Source organism: Silurus meridionalis, chromosome 4, assembly GCF_014805685.1.
Source record: "Silurus meridionalis isolate SWU-2019-XX chromosome 4, ASM1480568v1, whole genome shotgun sequence".
Taxonomy (NCBI): Eukaryota; Metazoa; Chordata; class Actinopteri; order Siluriformes; family Siluridae; genus Silurus; species Silurus meridionalis.
Genome location: NC_060887.1, coordinates 18,277,637 through 18,296,960, shown reverse-complemented (window position 1 = coordinate 18,296,960; position 19,324 = coordinate 18,277,637). Strand labels below are relative to the sequence as shown.

Here is a 19,324-nt window from a genome sequence, read left to right as displayed (position 1 = left end):
ACCATGTAATGTTCATACATTATAGTGTTTCAGTATTATAGGGATTCCACATAATTCTCCTCTCTCTCTCTCTCTCTCTCTCTCTCTCTCTCTCTCACACACACACACACACACACACACACACACACACATACAGAGACACAGTTGATCCTACATTCTGCATTAAAACTAGACCGAAATCTTCTTTAGATTTGTGACGGGTTTAGGCTGCAGTCTGATCCCATTAGATTGCATATCTTAAAGCGCTGAGATGCTACTTTTAATCTTAGCCACAATCACTTTTGTAGCTTGCTCCGAAGAATGCCTAAAAGATTAACAGCTGTTCTCCAGTCATACCCCAAATTCTTTTGTACTTGGATAAGCTCTCTGTGCTATAATCTTTTAATGTGTGCTTCAAAACAGCCTAAAACAGATTGAAATACTACTAAGACAGCAATGTTTTAGCAGACTGCTGAAAACAATGTTCAAACTTAATTTTAAGCTGATCCTGACCTTTTCCAATAATCAAAACTTGGTTTTTATGCACTGATGTATAACAGGATTCATAGCCATGTTACTCACAGCATGTGTGTGTGTGGGGGGGGGGAGATCCTCTTTACCTAAACAGGTAAGTGAGCCTAGACAATGAACTCAGGAAGCAGTTACACCAGGTTGGACTAGAGCGTTCGCAACAATGCAGTACTATTTGCTTTATGGGCGTTGGCCTGCAACCAATTTTAACTCTGGTATGGCCATAGTAGTAGAAATCTGCCCTTAGGATATTGAGATCACAGATTTCATAAAAATATTATTATGTAGGATTACCTATTGCATGAAAAGTAAACTTTCTGGTAACAAAATTCATATCATAAAAAGAATTCTTTTCAAATATTTAAGAATTAAAAACCTGTAGGGGGTTAATTATGGATTATAAGTAAGTCTAAAGCAAAGAAGCAGGCTTATATAGTGTTTTATGGTCCAAAAATGCATTATAGGTGACCATCATTGTAAAAGTTAGTGTATTAAAAACTGTTTCAAACTGTACATACATACAATTGCAACAATTTCTACTGATGAAATCCAACCAGATCAGACGAATAAACAGTACATTTCAAACAACTGTACACACTAATATGATGAAACAGTTATAAACCATGCAAATGCAAACCATATGAAATCAGGGGGGGAGGAAATAGTAGGCATTTACCTTTGGTGCCATTGCGTCCGTTTAGTCTCCTGATGTCGAGAGAGAGAATTAGGTGAGTGAAGCTCAGTGACGGTGTTTTCTCACCGCCCTGCGTGCGGACAGTCCCCTTATCTTCCTCCCTTTTCCACGTCAGTCCTTCTGCCTTGAATGACGCGAGTCACTTAAAAGAGTCGACTCTTTTGAACCACCGCACTCGAACGATACTCAGTGCGGTGTCGTCCGAGTTGTGATTCTTTTGATTTAAAACCGAGTGCGGCAAAAAAAAAAAAAAAACTATAATTCAGTGACCGTTCTTAATATAACTTGAAATACAGATTTTATTTGATTTCTGCTTTACAACAATCTTGGAGAAAACATCACCATCAACAAGGTGCAGTGGGTTCAAATAAAAGAGAGAGTACATCGGTGTAAAATAGGAAATAAGAAGATTTGTATGCCAGCAGGAATTGTTTGCTTAGTATTTTTGTCATGTCATAGAACAAGTCAAAGATCCTAAGATAGATTTGGAAATCCTGAAATATTTGTTTTAGTGTTAAAGCGCCCATACCGGGAATTCCTAAAAGCCAAAGGCCATGAAAAACTCAAGCAATAACTCAACATCCAACCAGCCAGACCACATTATCATAGGACATCTGAAAAACAAAAGCTTTTCTAAAGTTTTGCAATGAAAAACACTAACACTAGACTGAGAAGTTTTATACAATTATTGGGTTAATGCTGTTGACAAATCTGGTCTTGTAGGGTAGCCTCTGTCTTGCACAAGTCTCAAACTATCTTTTCAAACTTTGCTATGTGTAAGCCATGGCACTGGTCTTCACTGTCTCTGTCAACGAAATGCACACACACAAGAAAAACATAAATGTCTTGCGATATGGTGTATCTTCTGTGTAGACTGATAAAGTGACTACTACCTGGGTTTAAAAGTGCAGGTGTCTGAATCACTCAGGGTTCCATTTCCACGGACACGTGCCTTCTCATCAGACTCATACTATCAGGGTTCTGATCGATGCGTGTTGATGTCTCAGCTGCCCCACACGCTCCTCATCACTGGAGTCTCTGTGATACCATACCATGTATTACATTTAAATGGTAACATGTGTTTGCTCCTAACACAGTTTTAATGGTTGCCTTTTATTGACCAAATTCACTCATTCACTCACTATTTCATTGAGCTTTAGGATGGACTTTATCCTGATCAGGGTTATGGGTCTAGAGCCCATTTAGTACTGGCCACAAAGTAAGGAGACACTTCAAATGCAATGCTAGTCCATTGCACAGCACAGTGCACTTGTATTTATGCACATTGGTCATTTATTTTTAGGGGCAATTTAGCATAAACAGTTAAGTAAGTTTGTTTTTGTTTTGTTTGTTTTTTGAGTGGGGGTGAAACCAGAGAACATAGTGAAAAAAAACATGAGGACACTAGGAGACTTTTCACATAAACGCTACACAGACAATAACCTGGCCTTAGAATTGAACCTAGGACCCTGGAGCTGTGCCACCATGTCACCTTGAATGAACTCAAATAGCACAAACAATACAATACTTTTGCTACTGATAATGCTGAGAAATTAAACAATGTTATTGTGGTATGCAATATAATAATAGAGAATCATACAAAAGCCATTGTACATGAGCATGAACTTGTTTTATATATATATGTATATACATATGAACCCAACAAAAACTTTCATGCTCATGTACAATGGCTTTTGTATGATATATATATATATATATATATATATATATATATATATATATATATATATATTATATTATATTATATTTTGTGTGTGTGTGTGTGTGTGTGTGTGTGTGTGTGTGTGAAAGGCATCACAATAAGGTACAATTATTAAAGATATATATCTGACCAAATCAATGTCAGTTTGTTCATAACTGGATAAATAAAAAAAACTGTCAATTGCATTCAAAATATGATCGTAAAATGTTCTTTTTGATTTGTCTTTTTCTCTGTAAACTTCAGCTTTCGATAAGTGTTTGCTTGTGCTAAGTTCAAAAACAGTTGACTCACAGCTCATACTCAAAGTCTTCCTGGAATGTCTGGGGCCCTGTACAGACAGCACAGATGTTCCCCATTACCCTGAAGCACTGCATGCAGAAAGACCCTGAAAATAAAGTTTGGAGAGCTTATACAAATAGCTCTGAGAGAGTTTTGAAAGCTTATATCTACCGCCTCCTGCAGATATCTGCATTTATGTTTCTTACACAAAACATGTAGCTATTCAAGGCCTTTTCTTCCAAATACTAAAGCACAATGTCTTAAAACTGCATAAGATTGAGGTCTGGGATACATGCACTATGATATTATAGGCAAGATTTGCTTTAACCCGAATACCTGTGCAGTTCTGAGCAGAACAGGTGTACATATTAGAGCTGTTTTTGACCTTCACAACTTTCCCACAGATTAGGCATGACTTGTTATACAATCCCAGGAATCTGGCTATGGTGACTCCACCTGGAAGACTGCAAACATACACAAATATAAATGTTCTGGCTCATACATTGTGCTTATACACTGCACACAGGAAAGACCATTAGCAGATCTGGCAGTGCCCTCTCATACCTATGCTCTATGAACAATTGTCATGTAAGTTCCCATATATACCTGCAAAATTCCCTTAACAATTCATCATTAAGCTGTTTATGTAGTATGTTTTCCACCAGAACAGTATTTACTTATTACAGTATTTAGTCTGACTAATCATTAGCTAATTCCTCTTTGAATGGTATTGGTATTGACTCACCGTAGTACCAAAGTTCGCAGTAGACTTTCCCCATTTCCCCGGTTCTCCTTTTCCCTGGCCACCACCTGTAGCAAAGCTTTCCGCAGTGAGCCACGCTGAGAGAGGATACGACTGTGGAGTCGCAGAATCCTCACCTGCAAAATGTAAAAAAAAAAAAAAGAAAAAAAGTATATACAGTCATATTCAATGTGGCCTTGAAATCAACAAATTTGTCAAACCAAATAGATATTTATTAGGAAAAATACAACACTCTGGTAGCATATGCACAACATTTTATAATAGGTGCTGTACCTGAGTTTAGAGTTAACCATTCATTGAAAATATGTCGAAGGGTATACAATTTTGTCCAAAGTAAGAAAGTTTCCATAGTACCAAACATTATAAAGTGATTCTGAGAAAAACTGAATAAATAGAAAACTATTTTTGCAGGATTTCCTGAAAGCCATCATATACACATACACATAGCCAAGATTTCAATAAGAAGCTGACAAGAAATCAACAGAATCTTGATTTTTAAAAGTTACGCTTCAAATTATTAAAGGTGAAAATGTCTGACAGGATTTATCTTGATTTTTGGCACCTCAAAAGGCTGCAGTAAGGAGCAGACATTTTTCCTTTATATTCAAATAATACCAAATAGTACTAAATGTACCAAAGAATTTAGTTTGCATGTCTAATGTTTTTATTTTATACTTATTTTTATAAAGGCTTGGGCTTGTGGCATTTTAACTTTTTTGGAAATCATCCTGTAGGACATCAGCAGCAGATTCCTGAGGCAAAAGTGACCGTAATGCAATAAAATAAACAAGTAAAGTATTTGTTTTGCCTAATATAAAGTAGATTAACATTGTATGATACTGACAAGTTGCTTACTAAACCATAGCATGTCTAGGAGGTGTATAGAAAGGAATCTGCTTCTATGTGAAGCAATCTTAAAATATTTGAAATGCCATTTGCTCTCCTCCTTTACTGAGGTCAAAAATTAATTGCAGCTGAATGCAAACAATGTCAACATTATCACACACCAATATTTATAACCCCCAAAATTTAAAGTTCACAATAAATAATACCGTCCCAATAGCCTGGTGTAAAATATTTTTTTAATATAACAGAAGTGAAAAATAATACATGTAAATGTACTGCAAATAGCTGTTAGTGAATGATTTTAACTGAAATATTATATATCGCTAAAAGTATCTTAACCATCACATGGTTATGCTTCTCCACCAAACTGTTGCCACAAAGTTGAAAGCACACAATTGTCTAAAATGTCTTTGTATGCTGTAAATTGAAGATTTTTCTCACTGAAACAAAGTGGCCTGAATATGGAGGCTGTTCCAACAGTAAAAAGGTAGCAACTTTGTGATATGTAACACAAGCACATAAGAGTGTGATAGCCGGGTGATACTTTTGACCATGAAATGCATCATGAATGCAGAAGTTTTGCTTTGTCTTCAAAACTGTGATGGTCATACTATTATCCACAACTGATTTGTTTGGAGATGTTGCAGAAACATGCTAAGAAGTCACTGGGTCCATTATAATGCCTGTTCACCCAAATGATTTTTCTTTGAGAACAGATATATTTTGCTTTTTTTAATAATGAAGGGGATGGACAAGAAAAGAAAAAAAATAATGCTGACTACTTAAAAAAAAAAGCTATGGTTGATGAGTGTAGGTCTTACTTTTTCCCGTCGGGGATGGTAATGTGCGCACACAAACCTCTGCAGTCGTTTTGCATAACTTCCTGCAACCACCAGGAAAAAGGCAAAACCATAAAGAAAGCCTGTAAATGAGCATAAAGTGTGTCATAAGCCAAATGCAAGTTAGCATGAAGACAGCAAATAGAGAAGATATGTGATAAAGGGCAAAGCCAAGCAGTTCACTTCAAGCTAGGGTAGAGATCATTTCTGGGTTGAATAATGACAACCAAAGGCTAAAAAAAAAAGATATAGGCAAATGCATTGCATGACTTAAATATAAGATTGTACAGTTTGTGAGTTCTGCCAAAAAAAAGTAATCACCTCATATAAAACATTTAGCAATAAAACCATCTAGATCACAGTTAAATGAATGTTTCTTATACTGTTGTTTACACCCAGCATTTTATTTTGATAAATAAAGACTATGCTTAAGAAAACTCCCATCAAAAGAATTATGAGGATTATGGTACATCAAAAAATAAATAGTTACACAAATATTTTCGCAAATGTCACTGCAAGTTTACTTCCTGTTCATCAGCCTTGGCATGCCTGATTCTATTGTTATAAAAGTTCATCAGGTGAATAAGTTCCTCTTCTCATTTCTTTTTTTTTATTTATTATTTTTGAACTACTGCCAACCTTGATACAAAAGGATAACATGAGTAATGCCCTTCGTAACCACTAGATGTCCTTAGATATCTGCTGGCCAATCACAAAGCATTCATATTGTATCATGTACCTATGAATAGGTAGATCGAGTAATCTGGCTCCAGGGGTTCCATCAGACACTTTTTGCTCAGAATTGTAATGTTTTCTTTCTGCAGCATGTCAAAGGAGGCCAGAATGTCCTTAAAGATGTCCGCGGCATAGCCTGAGCCATTCACTTGTATGTCCACAACCACGGGAGCTGGAGGAAAAAAACGTATTGCATATAAAACAATATTATATATATATATATATATATATATATATATATATATATATATATATATATATATATATATATAAATAACAGCAGTGGTGGAGAGTAACGAAGTAAATGTAATATGTTACTGTAGTTAAGTAGTTTTTTTTCGCGTATCTGTACTTTACTCAAGTATTTCCGTTTGGACAGACTTTTACTTTAACTTCACTATATTTCAAAGTAAATTATCTTACTTTTTACTCAACTACATTTCGCAAAATCAGTCGTTCCTTTTTTTATTTATGAGTGAATACAAACTCAAGCGCGCAGTAAAGCCACCAATCAGGGTAGAGCGCGCGCTCTGTTTGAAACTTGTTTTGATTGCTCGCATATATTTTTATACGAGCGCGCGCTCATTTGCGCGGTCGCGTCTAATATTAAATCATGTCAGGGTCAATGAACCTGGTTAGAACTCGGAGTGTGATAAATGTGTGTATGCAGCTCTATCTGCATAGGATAGGATAGTGGAGGCTAAATGCATTTAATGAAATAGATTAATACCTGTATAGCACTTATGCTGTGATGTCTGCTATGCTTTTACGCATGGAGCAACAATATTTCTTTAGCTGCATAACAATATAATTTAAAGTATGGTGTTTATCAGAATGTGTGTAGCAACAAAACAATTACAGCATAACCAGTCTAGTTGGATTGTGGTTAAACAGCACTTATTGATTTGGTTACCTTTAATTAAGGTGATGTCAGAAAGGTTTTCTGTGATTGTACTGCTGCTTCAGTGCAGCTTAAAAGACTAATTTGAAAGACATAGTATATTATAAGGATATAGATGTTGTATGTATCTTATGGCTGCATTTATCCAAGTAGTTGTATCGTTCTTGGTTCTATGATCAATTGTGCACAATGACGTGTATATAATTGTGCAATAAATACATTTAGGGTGATATTTCTACATGAAAGTGAGCTCTCAGAAATGTATCTAAATTTGTGGACTGCTCTAGGAATATGTTCTTACTTATCCAGTGACGCTAGCTGAAGCAGAGAGGAGTTTTGTAATTCTGAAACTAATCAATGAGGAGATGTTGGGTCATGGCATGGTTTACTCAGGGCTTCATTCAAGCTAAAATCACCATTGCTGGTTGGTGGTATCTACTTATCACGAACATACAGTTCAGCATCAGCTCAACATCAAGCAGAACCTTTTGAGAGGAATAAACTCCTGACTCTAACTTGCCACAGCACCCGTAGCCTTATTTCCATGATTTTTTTGAAGTTGTTGAAAATTAGGTTTTGAGCTCATGATAATTTATTAGATAATAACATTAAAGTCTTTTACATAAATGAGTTGATTGAGTTTAAAGGGAGCACTTAAAGTTTTACTGAAGTAATATTTTACCTATTCTATCTATACTTTTACTCAGGTACATGCTTTGTGTACTTCGTCCACCATTGATTAAAAGGTAATGTAATTAAAATCTTAAAGGGCCAAGCCAAGCAGTTCTATTCAGGTTGTAGCTCATCTATATTCTGGAAAAACCTATACATGTAGATTTAAACCTTAACTAAAGCAACCAGTGACTGTAAATGCATTGCATGGCTATTTTTGTACACAATGTTTAAAGGTATCTAAAAACGACTTCATTTGTAATAATCTGATTGTTATTATAATGCTTCTTTAAAATTAAATTAGATAATTAGATCTGCCACTATAAAACTATGATGAAAATGAGTTTTGAGCAGGCTATTGTCTAATGGAACTATGGTAGACAACAAAATGTTTGTTGAATTAGGCCCAATCCTAAGCCATACATCATCACATATTTGCATTTAGGTTTCTAAATTGAAACAAATTGACAAAAACGATGTATGAGAATATATATATATATATATATATATATATATATATATATATATATATATATATATATATATATATATATATAGTGGGCAAAGCAAAGACTTTTACCTTTAGCCACTATCTCTTCTTTAGCATAATAATGCAGAATGTCAAACCCCCAGTACACAATGAGGTCTACGACAATCATAACACAGCCCATTATCAGGTGCTTAAGCGTAGACAGCATGCCGGTCATGATTCCCCGCTTCTCTCGAGCTGTCAACCGCAAGCAGTCTTATGGGGTGAGACACAGTGAACACAAGTGATTATATAAATTGTATAAATCTGTAGGTTTACAGTTTTGGCTTTTCATTAACAATTATTGACTCCACCATTCTTTTTTAACTTAAATAAAAAAAATCATTAAACATACACACACAAATACACAAACATATTCTTACAGGGTGTGATGTAGGTCAGAGCCTCTTTCTCAGTGAGGGGCAGGACTGCTGGTTTTCCTTGTCTAGAAAACTTGCAATCCATCTTGACAAATTTATCTGTTATGTAGAAGTTGTCAAAATCGTCCACATGAAGGTAATGTCTTTTGTACAGAACTGCCCTGTTCACAAAAATATAAAGTATACGATGACATCACAATCAGATTACGCTGCATTGTATTAATACTCATTTAATTTTTGGAAAGTTTACAAACAGTTAAAAAAAAAAAGTAATAAATACAAAATCTTCATGGATTCTGCTTAACTGTTTCCATATTAAGTAATTGAATAAATCTCAGCATGCTACTCTCATACAAAACAAATCATATTGCCTGATGCAATGATTTTAAACTCAACAATGCTTTTTTCACTAAATATTCTGGACTGTTGTGACTACAGAATAAAATAAAGTCATAATAGTTAACAGTTTTTGTTGACTACTATTGTGGACTCACTGTAGGTACATGAACATCAGCAGAACCAGGCCCACATAGGTCAGTGGAGCCATGAGGTCCAGGATACGTTCTTGGTCCTGTGACACCTCCTCCATGATTTTCTGAACCATATGATGCACAGACTGACTGCTGTTCACATTCATGTCAAAGTGCAGAGAGGCTGACATGTTGAACTCAAACTCTCTCTTCATTTGATTAAATGCTGCAATAATAGCTAAAAGGATAACAAAAAAACAGCTGTAACAAACATCTCTCTGTGTGTGTGTATATATATATATATATATATATATATATATATATATATATATATATATATATATATATATATATATATATATATATATATACATCGATACTTTATATATATATATATATATATACTGTATGTTATCCTATAATAACTGGGTAAAATAATAAGAAGATGTAACTTACGGAAAGCAAGTTTTGTCTTTAGATGGTGGGCAACATATGAGGGTATGACACAGAACAACTCACCAACTGTTGGAAATAGGAAATTTTACATAATCTTTAATTTAAAACTGTGAAAAATATTATGAAGTCAGTATTATCCAAAAGAAACAAGGTAAAAGCACATAGTAATATTATTTTATATGTTTATTCCATTACTTGCCCATCAACCTGTCAGTCCCTAATAGTATTAAAGTTGTAGAGCTCTGTTTGTATGAGGCTTTGTGTGTGTGTGTGTGTGTGTGTGTGTGTGTGTGTGTGTGTGTGTGTGTGTGTGTGTGTGTGTGTGTGTGTGTGTGTGTGTGTGTGTGTGTGTGTGTGTGTGTGCACTCTGAGGTCATGTTTGGATTTGGAGGCAGCAGTGTCACTAATGTTGTCTTGGCACTGAGGTGGATATATAACAATAATTTATTCAAAATGAGAGCATGCTGGCAAAAAAGGAAGTGAATGAGTCATGGACAGCCAGATGGGAAATGAGAAAACCATAGTGCAGCCCCAGCATTCAGATCAGCTCTTATGCTCAAACACTAATCTCTAAATGGTACAACAATTTTAAAGCACTTAGGGTGGCTGACATGTAGCACTAACAGCTGCACAAATATACTACATATACAATAGCCACTGATCTAGAAAGCATTTCTGCACACACATAAGCTGTAAAAAAGTACTCTTAAGCTTGGTGCTATGTGAAATAACATTGTATGCTGTGTATGTAAACACACAGTAACCATAAATAGCATATAACAAAACCAAGTTGAATAAGAAAAACAAACTTCACCACAGTAATGAGTAAGAAGACCTGAATGATCTCAAGCTTCCTGTATATATGTTAATTACACACTGCAAAAGTCACAATAAAACATCTGCAGAGAGACTGACCACGTGTGACGCCACAGAGAGGCCTGAAACCATCCACGATGTGGCAGAGGAAAGAAAACACTGAGAGCAGCTCCATACAGTCAGCACGGCCCTCATCAAACACAGAGTTACATTTTTTGTATGGTGTTCCCATCTTCACATTACAGATGTCGCCGATGCTCGCCAAGAAGTGCAGCACATTTCTCAGAGAACGAGCTGAAAAAGATCAGTATAGGAGAGGATGAAGTGGTTACTATGGGATACTAAGAGTCATTCCAGGAGTCAAAGTTCTCCACTTTGTTCATCTTTCACTAAATACAAATAAATTCACTCACAAACATGGCGTACAGACTCTGTAAGGGCTCCAATAAAGTTCTGCACTCTGCCTGCCAGTGAGTAGGCGTTCCTGCTGACCTCCCTTACCTTCTCCAGCACAGCTATGTTCATAAATCAGAAATAAAAACATACTAGTGTCAGTCAGCTTTTAATTATGTAAATATGCTTCACAACATAAATAAAGTCAAATCTATCACAAATTAAAGAAACAGAAAGCATTATGCTCACTCGCTCTTTGGAACATATTGTAAATTATTGTATACTTATTGTATGCATGACTTACGGAGCAGAGGTGTGGCAGCTCTCTGCAGGAGTTGCTGGGTTTGGTTCATAGCTAACTCAGATCTGCACAATATGCTGGCTGCTGCTCGGTCAAAGTTCTCCAGAGTGTTGTTCAACGGGCCTTGAACCACAAGGGTGATAATGAGGAAGAGCAGGATTTTTTACCCTGTCCTTCAGAAATAAAATAAACACAAAAAGAGAGCATCAGAAATATTCATTTGGTTCAATTGGTGAAAGTAATCACACAAAAAGGGATTTGTCATTGAGCATATACACTATATGGACAAAGGTTTGTAGAGGACTATGTCCCTAAGATTCATAAAATCTTAGGATTGGAACAATTTTGCCTTTTCTGGTTGAAGTGAAGGAAAAATATAATGCCACTGCATCCAAAGGCATATTTATTTTTTTTTACCAATTTTGTGCCTGCAATTTTGTGATAACAGTTTGGAGAAGAAACCACATATGGCTAGAAAAAGTCAAGTGACCCAATACTTTTATCTATATATTCTATATAAATGATGAAAAGGATTCTTACTGGAGCACAACATTGGAAGCATGAGCGTGATGTTAGCACGCACACTAACGGAGAGTCCCATTCCATACGCTGTGAAGGCAGCTATGGTTACCGTGGTGATGATGCAGTACCAGAGCGCATGTTTTTGTATGTACAGTGCTATTGCACCATAAATGAATGCAAGCAGCAAACCGAACAAAAAGGCTAAAAAACTGTGCCAGGCACGACTCCATGCTGAACTCCGAAAGAGCCTTAACACCTGGCTGTGCAGTTTCATCCTGTCAAAACAAATCGAAATGAAATGTATTAAGGTTAAACTTTCAAGCAGCTAGTTTTACTTCTTCTATATTGTTTTTGACTTTTTTTTGTACCTTCGTCAAACGTCCAGCTGATCTTGCCCTTTGAGGACGCATTGCCAAAACTTTATGTATAATCCCTTTCTTAGCTGATAAAACACACCCAATCTCAGGAAATTGCAGGTAGTATATAAACTGCTGGTTTTGAAAGAATACTTTCAAATGTAAACAAAAACAGTCTTACATCACTTTTCAACTGACATTTTTTTTGGAAGGTGCTGATTTTTCCAGTAGACAGAGGAATCGAGAAATGGAGGAAGCACGAAGGAAATATCGAAAAAAAGCACCACATTCAAGTATATACTTACCTTAACAATGTTATTTTGTAATAATCTTGGTATTGATATTAATGTTTAATTTGACAATGTATTTTTTTATTTACCTATAAAGCATTAGAGAAAGTCAGTAAGTGTATCCTGCCTGACGTGGCACACAGATTCCTGTTCGGACCAACATCTGATTTCCCCTTGGCCAGGCTTTTAATAGGAGCTGCATTTGGAGCCATCAGTGGGATTGGTGAGAGCGTACTGTGCTGTTGTAAAGATTTATGAATGTAAATTTGAAAGTAAATACACAGTATAAATGTTTTTCCCCCATTTTCTTTATTATAGCTTTGTTTCTTGGACTCATGCACAACATTTCACTGAGTAACTTTCACAAATTCATATTTGGATATGTTTTTATAGGTATGTAAAAAAACTTTCACAACTTTCATACACTTGGTTTGCTGATGCGAACTTTGACCTGAAATAGGCCGTGGGTGCGTACTTAATGTATGTGTTGTATGTGTGCTTTTAAAGCACTGTGTGTCCTAGGTGGGATGCTGTCCTCATATTTTCGTTGCTCAGTTCTACTGATGTTTCCCAGCATTCTTGGCTCTCGTGGTCAGGCTTATGTGATCTTGTTCATAATACAGTGTCTCTATCAAGGTAAAAAAAAAAAACTGGTTTGAAATGGTTCCTGTTGTGCATTATGCAATCTGGTATTTAGTGAAATATTTTTTCCTGGTTAAATAGTGCTATTAGCATAAAATAGCTTTCTCACTAGAATAAAAATGTATTTTGTACATTTTTATTGCAATGACAAGCTTTACAAATATACCATTTTCTTCCTTAACAAATCAAACTTACTACATTTAGCTCTACAGTGGAATATCATTAAATGTACACATCATGATGCAAGAGAGAGTAATTAAAAATACACATTTTCATTTTAGAGTTCATTTCACTTATCTTCTCAGGTCCAATCTACAATATCCACCATAATGTCCAAGATGTGGTCCTCTCTATGGGCTGTAATATTGACCTGCAAATAGGACACAGTAAGATTTTGTGGAGGACGGTGTCTGAACCATTTTTTGAGGTGTTACAGGAGATAGTGGTGAGTTCACAAGTAAAATGATGTTACTAGCCTGGACTTCATTTTCTGCATCCCCACTGGACTAAATAATATTACATTTGCATCATATAAATTAAAACAAACCACACAAGGAAATGAAATATTGAAAGTTGAAAGATATAACTGAATAAAACTGAATAAAACTTAATGGAGTTAAAAACTAGTAAAAAGTTCTTTATATGCATTGTTCTAACAAGCACATTCTTCTCTCTCTGCACCAGGCTGACAGTGTGCAACTTCAGAGAGAGGCTCAAAATGTGAGTAGACAGTTCCAGGGCATTAGGAATGAAGTGATGGGCCAGTATGGCTACGATTCTTTTGGTCAGAATATTACAGCTACAGGCAACAGCACCACCCAGGAGCAGTACACTGCAAAGACTATGATGCGCTGTGAATGTAAGTGACATATGAATTGTAGAACTCCATTATATAATTTAATGGCAACATTTAAAACTATTTTGTGTGATATATATATAAATAAATATATATATATATATATATATATATATATATATATATATATATATATATATATATATATATATATATATACACACACACCCAAGTATATAACGTATATATACACACCATGCCATGGATGCTGTGCACAGATGTGGTAAAGAATGGCATCGATCGCTGCAAAGAGTGGTTCAGTGATACCTGGCTGAAGTGCATGGACACTATTAAATCCCCTGTCATCAACCATTTCCTTTGTGTACCTATGAAGTTTGATTTTCTCTGCAATATTATGAGAGGTAAATAGTTACATTAACCACTGTATAGTCATTGTATATCTAAGTAATGAGGATTATTGCATTTAGTTAGATAGACCTGATTTGTATAGCCTTCTTCTCAAGGCTTTCAGTTTCTATTAACCAGGTTTTGCACGTTCCTTTACTATGGTATTTATTGGTTCAACTATGTATTCACTACAGTAATGACTCCATGGTGTGAAGAACAGATTCCAGTCGAAGGAAATTTTGGACAGACCTTTGACAAACTCGATTCCTCCATCAGTAAACTCGGGGAACAGTTTAGCACCAATGTGGTCTTTGAGGTACCGTTGTTTGGCAGAATTTAGTCTATGCTACAATTCTTTATATTTGTATTCTTTCTTCTAATTGCAAAGATTACAAATGCTCCTTCAATCACATATTATTTCACCAACAATATCTTAACCATAGTTTTCGATGCATTGTTAATCTTGTCCTGTGATATGTGCAGAAATTTGAGGATGAGATGTTCGGAGAGACTGTTTTTCAGGATGAATTTCGCAAGGATCTGATAAGGACATTTAAGGAGAGGAGGAACACTGTTGAACAAATTTCCAGAGTTGTGCAGATCCTCCTCTCTTTCACATTTGTATCTGTGTTCATTTCGTAAGTATACACTTTTTCCACCCCCATCTGTTATTACACATTTAAATTAAGCTTAAACAATTAAATACAAAATAAATTTTTAAAAAACTTTTACCTGTGTTCGAACTAATTTTTTTTTTAACCAATTTAATGTGTTAAAATTACCTAGAATATTTAAAATCTCAAATTGACATCTAATAAAAAAACTTTTGATTAAATTCAAATAAATTGTCTTGAACAAAAGCTTTCTCTTTTTTTTATATGTATGTCTATTTAAATATAAGGGCTTTTGGATATGCACGACAATACACCAGAGATATCTGCTTTGACAACGTCCATATTACAACCTACTTTAGACAGATTGATGAAAGGAGAAAGAAAGGGGTAAGATGCCTTTTCCTCATTAAACCACTATCCTACTTATTTTCCAAACTAAAACTCAAGACTGAAACTAATTTTACAGGGTAAGAGGTACTTATTGCCCTTGAAGAAATCAGAAAAGAGCAGACTGATTAATCCCTGGACCCTAAAAATCCATTCCAATGAGCTACAACCTGTGGTACAATCAAAATATAATATAATATAATATAATATAATATAATATAATATAATATAATATAATATAATATAATATAATATAATATAATATAATGTAAATTCAGTAAATACAATAATTTTTGAAAATGAAAATGGTTTGAAAATGTAAAAATGTTTCTATGTAAAAATAACAACAACTCTACTCTTAACTCATCAGACAGCAAGCCTGGTCCGGTTTGTATCTCTGGCCGTGTTTGTATTTGTTCTTCTGGCCACAGATAGACTCCTTTACCACATTTTCGACATCATCCGTAGACATACCTTTACAGAATACTCAATTACAAGTGAGTATAACACATGCATGAAGATGTTTGTTATACTTTTATCAACTTATTTATAAATGTTCTGAAATTTTGTGTCTACTATTCTCTCTTGTTTTACAGGTAGTCATGACATACACATTGACATTAGAGGAGAATCCATGTTAGCTAAGCTCCTGCGTAAAACTATCGGTGCCTTCAACACCTCCTCAAACCTTGATGTGCAGTCCAGTAACTGGCGTAGGTGTCTCTCTAGTTTTGTATATGACTTTTTCTTGTTTATGACTCTTTCTTCTGTGCTTTCTATAATTCTGTGCACATTATTTCGTGCATTGCCCTGTAGGTCACATGGTCATTAGGTGTATTTTGGTCCTTTTGTATAAGTAAAAAAATCAATGGCATCCAACATTTATCTGACCCCTGGCTGACCTTAGCAGTGTTTTCTGATACAAACCAGACAGTGACTTCAATCTAGAAACAAGTTAAGAACATAGGCAGAGTCTCAGGACATTTATAACAGGGTTTTTGATTCTCAAGCATCAGAAAATCCACTGATCTGGATTTAGTTCATGAGCTTTTGGCTCTAAAAGGTGGAACATTATACATTTAGGGTCCATTCACAATACGGCTTACTGTAAGTCTGTCTACCACTTCCTGTATTGCTCATTGATTTAATATTCTGTGATTTGATACAGTTTATGATGTAAGTGCTCTACAGCATACTGGCCTTAGATGTCTGCTATGTCTGCAAGTGGTTAAATCAATATAACATGCATTTGCATGTCACAGGATGTGCTAAAATGGCTGTGATTTTAAGATGATCAGAGTTTTCCTGGTTCAGGCAGTTTAAACACAAGCTCAGAGCTTGGATTGGCCTCTCTCTATTTAGGGCTGTCCTTTAACTTGTTGGTAAGCAAAGTTGGACACACCTGTGTAAATTTCTACTGGTTATTTTATATAGAAATATGCTCATGCATAACCACACCAATGCAACAAATATACAGATAGAGAGGTTCTAAAATAAAGGAAAAATTAGCTAATATCTTTCATTGTGAAAAGACTAACAGATAAAAAAAGATATTTAATCATTTCAATCTTATAATAAGCTTATTCTTTTAACAAAATAATGTTTTTCTCTTCCACTAAGATTTTTTGTAATGTTGTAGGGTGCACTTATAAATAGCAGGCTTTGGTTAGGTTCAGCATTAGAATAGGGTTAGGGTTAGTGGTAGGGTAAGGGCAGGATTAATTTAGGGGTTGGATTAAGGTTATGGTTGGGGTAAGGTTAGAAGAATGGGTCAAAATATTTACTACCTTTTCTGAGATGCAAACTAGAGCATATTTTGTGTGTGTGTGTGTGTGTGTGTGTGTGTGTGTGTGTGTGTGTGTGTGTGTGTGTGTGTGCATGTACAGAGTGTCTCCCACAGCCTCGTGCCCTGAGCCAGGCGGACTACCTGTGGAGTACCATCCCAGTGTTATTGATGGGGTTCCTGTGCTGCCTGCAGGTTTATACAAACCGCCTACGCAGAGTCATCACCTCTTTCTACTTCCCCAAGGTAACACTGATAATTTAGTGCAATACATATTTTAATATGCGCGTTAGTTCTGAAGATTAATATATTTAATATGTATACAGTAATTAGATAATGGCGTAATTGTTACTATGTGCTTTGGTCATATGTTCAAGAATAGAGCAGCACACAATCAATTTTGCTGCATAGGTAAACTCTCAATGCTCAGTGTTACATAACTTACTGTAGCAGATAAATTTGATTTAATCTAGCCTTGTATCAGAAACAACACACTTAGTGCTTCTTATATAATGCCCCATTATAAGCCTGTATATAATCTTTCCAATTTCAAAAAGAAATATGAGCATCTAAACAAAATCTATCTACACAGACTCTGATCTGTCATCTGTTTAAGATGAAAAATAGATTTTGCCTATGTTCATATTATTTCTGCTACACAGGAATTAAACTGTACTTTTAATGATCTTTGAGCAGCTGACAAAATATGATGACATCCGCTCAAACCTGCATGTGATATGAGAACAGGGATGGGCCAACAAGGAAAGATAGTTAGAGTAGCTATATATATATATATATATATATATATATATATATATATATATATATATATATATATATATATATATATAGTATACTAACTGTTCTTTTTGATGAAAAGTATTTTACTTTTTTTTACCTCTTCTTTCTTTCTTGCATCTGGTACTTATTGTTATTGACTTCTAAATAATTAATAAGATACACTTTGATACACTTGCAAAATGGTTGAACGCTCTTACATATAATAACAGGACTTGGCTTGGAGTATTATTCACAAGTTGCAGTGCATTTCACAGAGTTCATTACAATTAATAGAAAATGCAGCATGGCTGCAGCATAATCCATATTGTTGTATTATCTCTTATAGTTCTCATTCAACTTATGTGGGCTTTGTTGTGTAGAGAGGAATATGTATGTGCGTAAGCGGGGAGTGTTTTACATTGATAGCTTTAGACACAGTGTGTTTTGTGGACCCATGTGTCTATGAGAAGGATTAGAGGCTCCATCAGGCTTGAAACAGCTGCATCATCAATAACCCTATTATACAGAAAAGATCACTGCTTATATCACTGTGTCTCCCTCCATTTTCTAACTTTAAAGAATGTTTGAGTTTTATTATGTTCCTTCTTTATATTCTACTTCATGGTCACCTCATGTAAGAAAATCTTTAATATAATTTTTGTCTTCTTGGTCCTGGGCAGAGAGAGAAGAAACGGATTCTTTTCCTCTACAACCTTCAGATGCAGAGACGCATTACTTTTGTCAACCACTTGATCAAACAGCTCAGGCATCGGAGACAAGCACCAAAGCCGGTGTGTATGCATTTACACTTCAATTACTTTAGAAAAGGACAAAAAACATGCTCACAGTTTTAACATACGGTTTGAAGTTTAATCTGTCTACTTTATGTAAATTTATATCTAGAATTTTGTGTTAAATAATCAGTGAGTCATGCATGTAGAACCTAGGTGATTTTATATTTATATATAATTTAAAATAAAATGACATCTTCTCACTAACATGGTCCACGTTCTGTCTTTCTCAGGTGTTGTCCATCCTGCTGTCTCCACTGGAAAGGTTGGGCTGGGGTGTGTGTTGGTGTTGGGTATGTGTGGAGTTTATGAGGCAGCAGAGGGCTAAGCATTGTTCTGTTGAGGGCTGTAATATATTCTATTGTGAACAGTGCTGGGGGGATTTGGGGAACCGCTGTATCTGCTCTTTCCCCGTGGATATGGAGCAAGACGTTGACTCTGACACCGACACAGTATATTACGTTCATTAATCCTATACTTTTAATTGAGACAAATGTTCTATCTAAATATCCTCATTTATAAAGAAAGTTTTCTTTTTTAATTGTATGTGGTTACTATTTTCACACATTACCACACCTTTAAGATAGTTTTGGTTCTGTATTTGTATGATCAGAGCAATTATAGGAAATAAAACACTTTGCATTCTGA

General features: G+C 35.2%; 3 protein-coding genes across 5 annotated transcripts in view; 1 reads left to right on the top strand and 2 right to left on the bottom strand.

Annotated features, from left to right (window-relative positions):
- Window positions 1-1,344, bottom strand: part of LOC124384322 (protein S100-A13-like) — a 2,727-nt gene extending 1,383 nt beyond the window's left edge. For both annotated transcript variants that reach the window (XM_046847069.1, XM_046847071.1), the window contains exon 1: window positions 1,187-1,344. In XM_046847069.1, the coding sequence (XP_046703025.1) occupies window positions 1,187-1,198 (12 nt within the window). In that variant the 5' untranslated portion in view covers window positions 1,199-1,344. The remainder of the gene's footprint in view (window positions 1-1,186) is intronic.
- Window positions 1-19,324, top strand: part of dcst1 (DC-STAMP domain containing 1) — a 24,401-nt gene extending 5,077 nt beyond the window's left edge. Inside the window, exons 1-17 of one of the 2 annotated variants that reach the window (XM_046847067.1) lie at window positions 1,542-1,556; window positions 12,398-12,478; window positions 12,573-12,698; window positions 12,794-12,868; window positions 12,983-13,111; window positions 13,423-13,562; window positions 13,802-13,976; window positions 14,192-14,335; window positions 14,516-14,637; window positions 14,805-14,959; window positions 15,223-15,322; window positions 15,402-15,497; window positions 15,693-15,819; window positions 15,919-16,035; window positions 17,209-17,351; window positions 18,566-18,676; window positions 18,910-19,324. In XM_046847067.1, coding sequence (XP_046703023.1) covers window positions 12,433-12,478; window positions 12,573-12,698; window positions 12,794-12,868; window positions 12,983-13,111; window positions 13,423-13,562; window positions 13,802-13,976; window positions 14,192-14,335; window positions 14,516-14,637; window positions 14,805-14,959; window positions 15,223-15,322; window positions 15,402-15,497; window positions 15,693-15,819; window positions 15,919-16,035; window positions 17,209-17,351; window positions 18,566-18,676; window positions 18,910-19,146 — 2,043 coding nt within the window. In that variant the 5' untranslated portion in view covers window positions 1,542-1,556; window positions 12,398-12,432 and the 3' untranslated portion in view covers window positions 19,147-19,324. Of the gene's footprint in view, window positions 1-1,541; window positions 1,557-12,397; window positions 12,479-12,572; window positions 12,699-12,793; window positions 12,869-12,982; window positions 13,112-13,422; window positions 13,563-13,801; window positions 13,977-14,191; window positions 14,336-14,515; window positions 14,638-14,804; window positions 14,960-15,222; window positions 15,323-15,401; window positions 15,498-15,692; window positions 15,820-15,918; window positions 16,036-17,208; window positions 17,352-18,565; window positions 18,677-18,909 lie in introns of those variants that run through there. The other variant, XM_046847066.1, reaches the window with a different exon arrangement.
- On the bottom strand, window positions 1,486-12,239 carry dcst2 (DC-STAMP domain containing 2). The gene is made up of 16 exons (XM_046846090.1): window positions 12,198-12,239; window positions 12,019-12,104; window positions 11,311-11,468; window positions 11,027-11,128; window positions 10,713-10,907; window positions 9,798-9,863; window positions 9,366-9,579; window positions 8,875-9,032; window positions 8,543-8,707; window positions 6,394-6,561; window positions 5,637-5,737; window positions 3,952-4,085; window positions 3,543-3,670; window positions 3,219-3,312; window positions 2,098-2,242; window positions 1,486-2,009 (listed from the first exon to the last, which is right to left on the bottom strand). Exons 1-15 carry the CDS (start codon window positions 12,237-12,239, stop codon window positions 2,170-2,172), a joined length of 1,884 nt encoding a protein of 627 aa, XP_046702046.1. The 3' UTR covers window positions 1,486-2,009; window positions 2,098-2,169.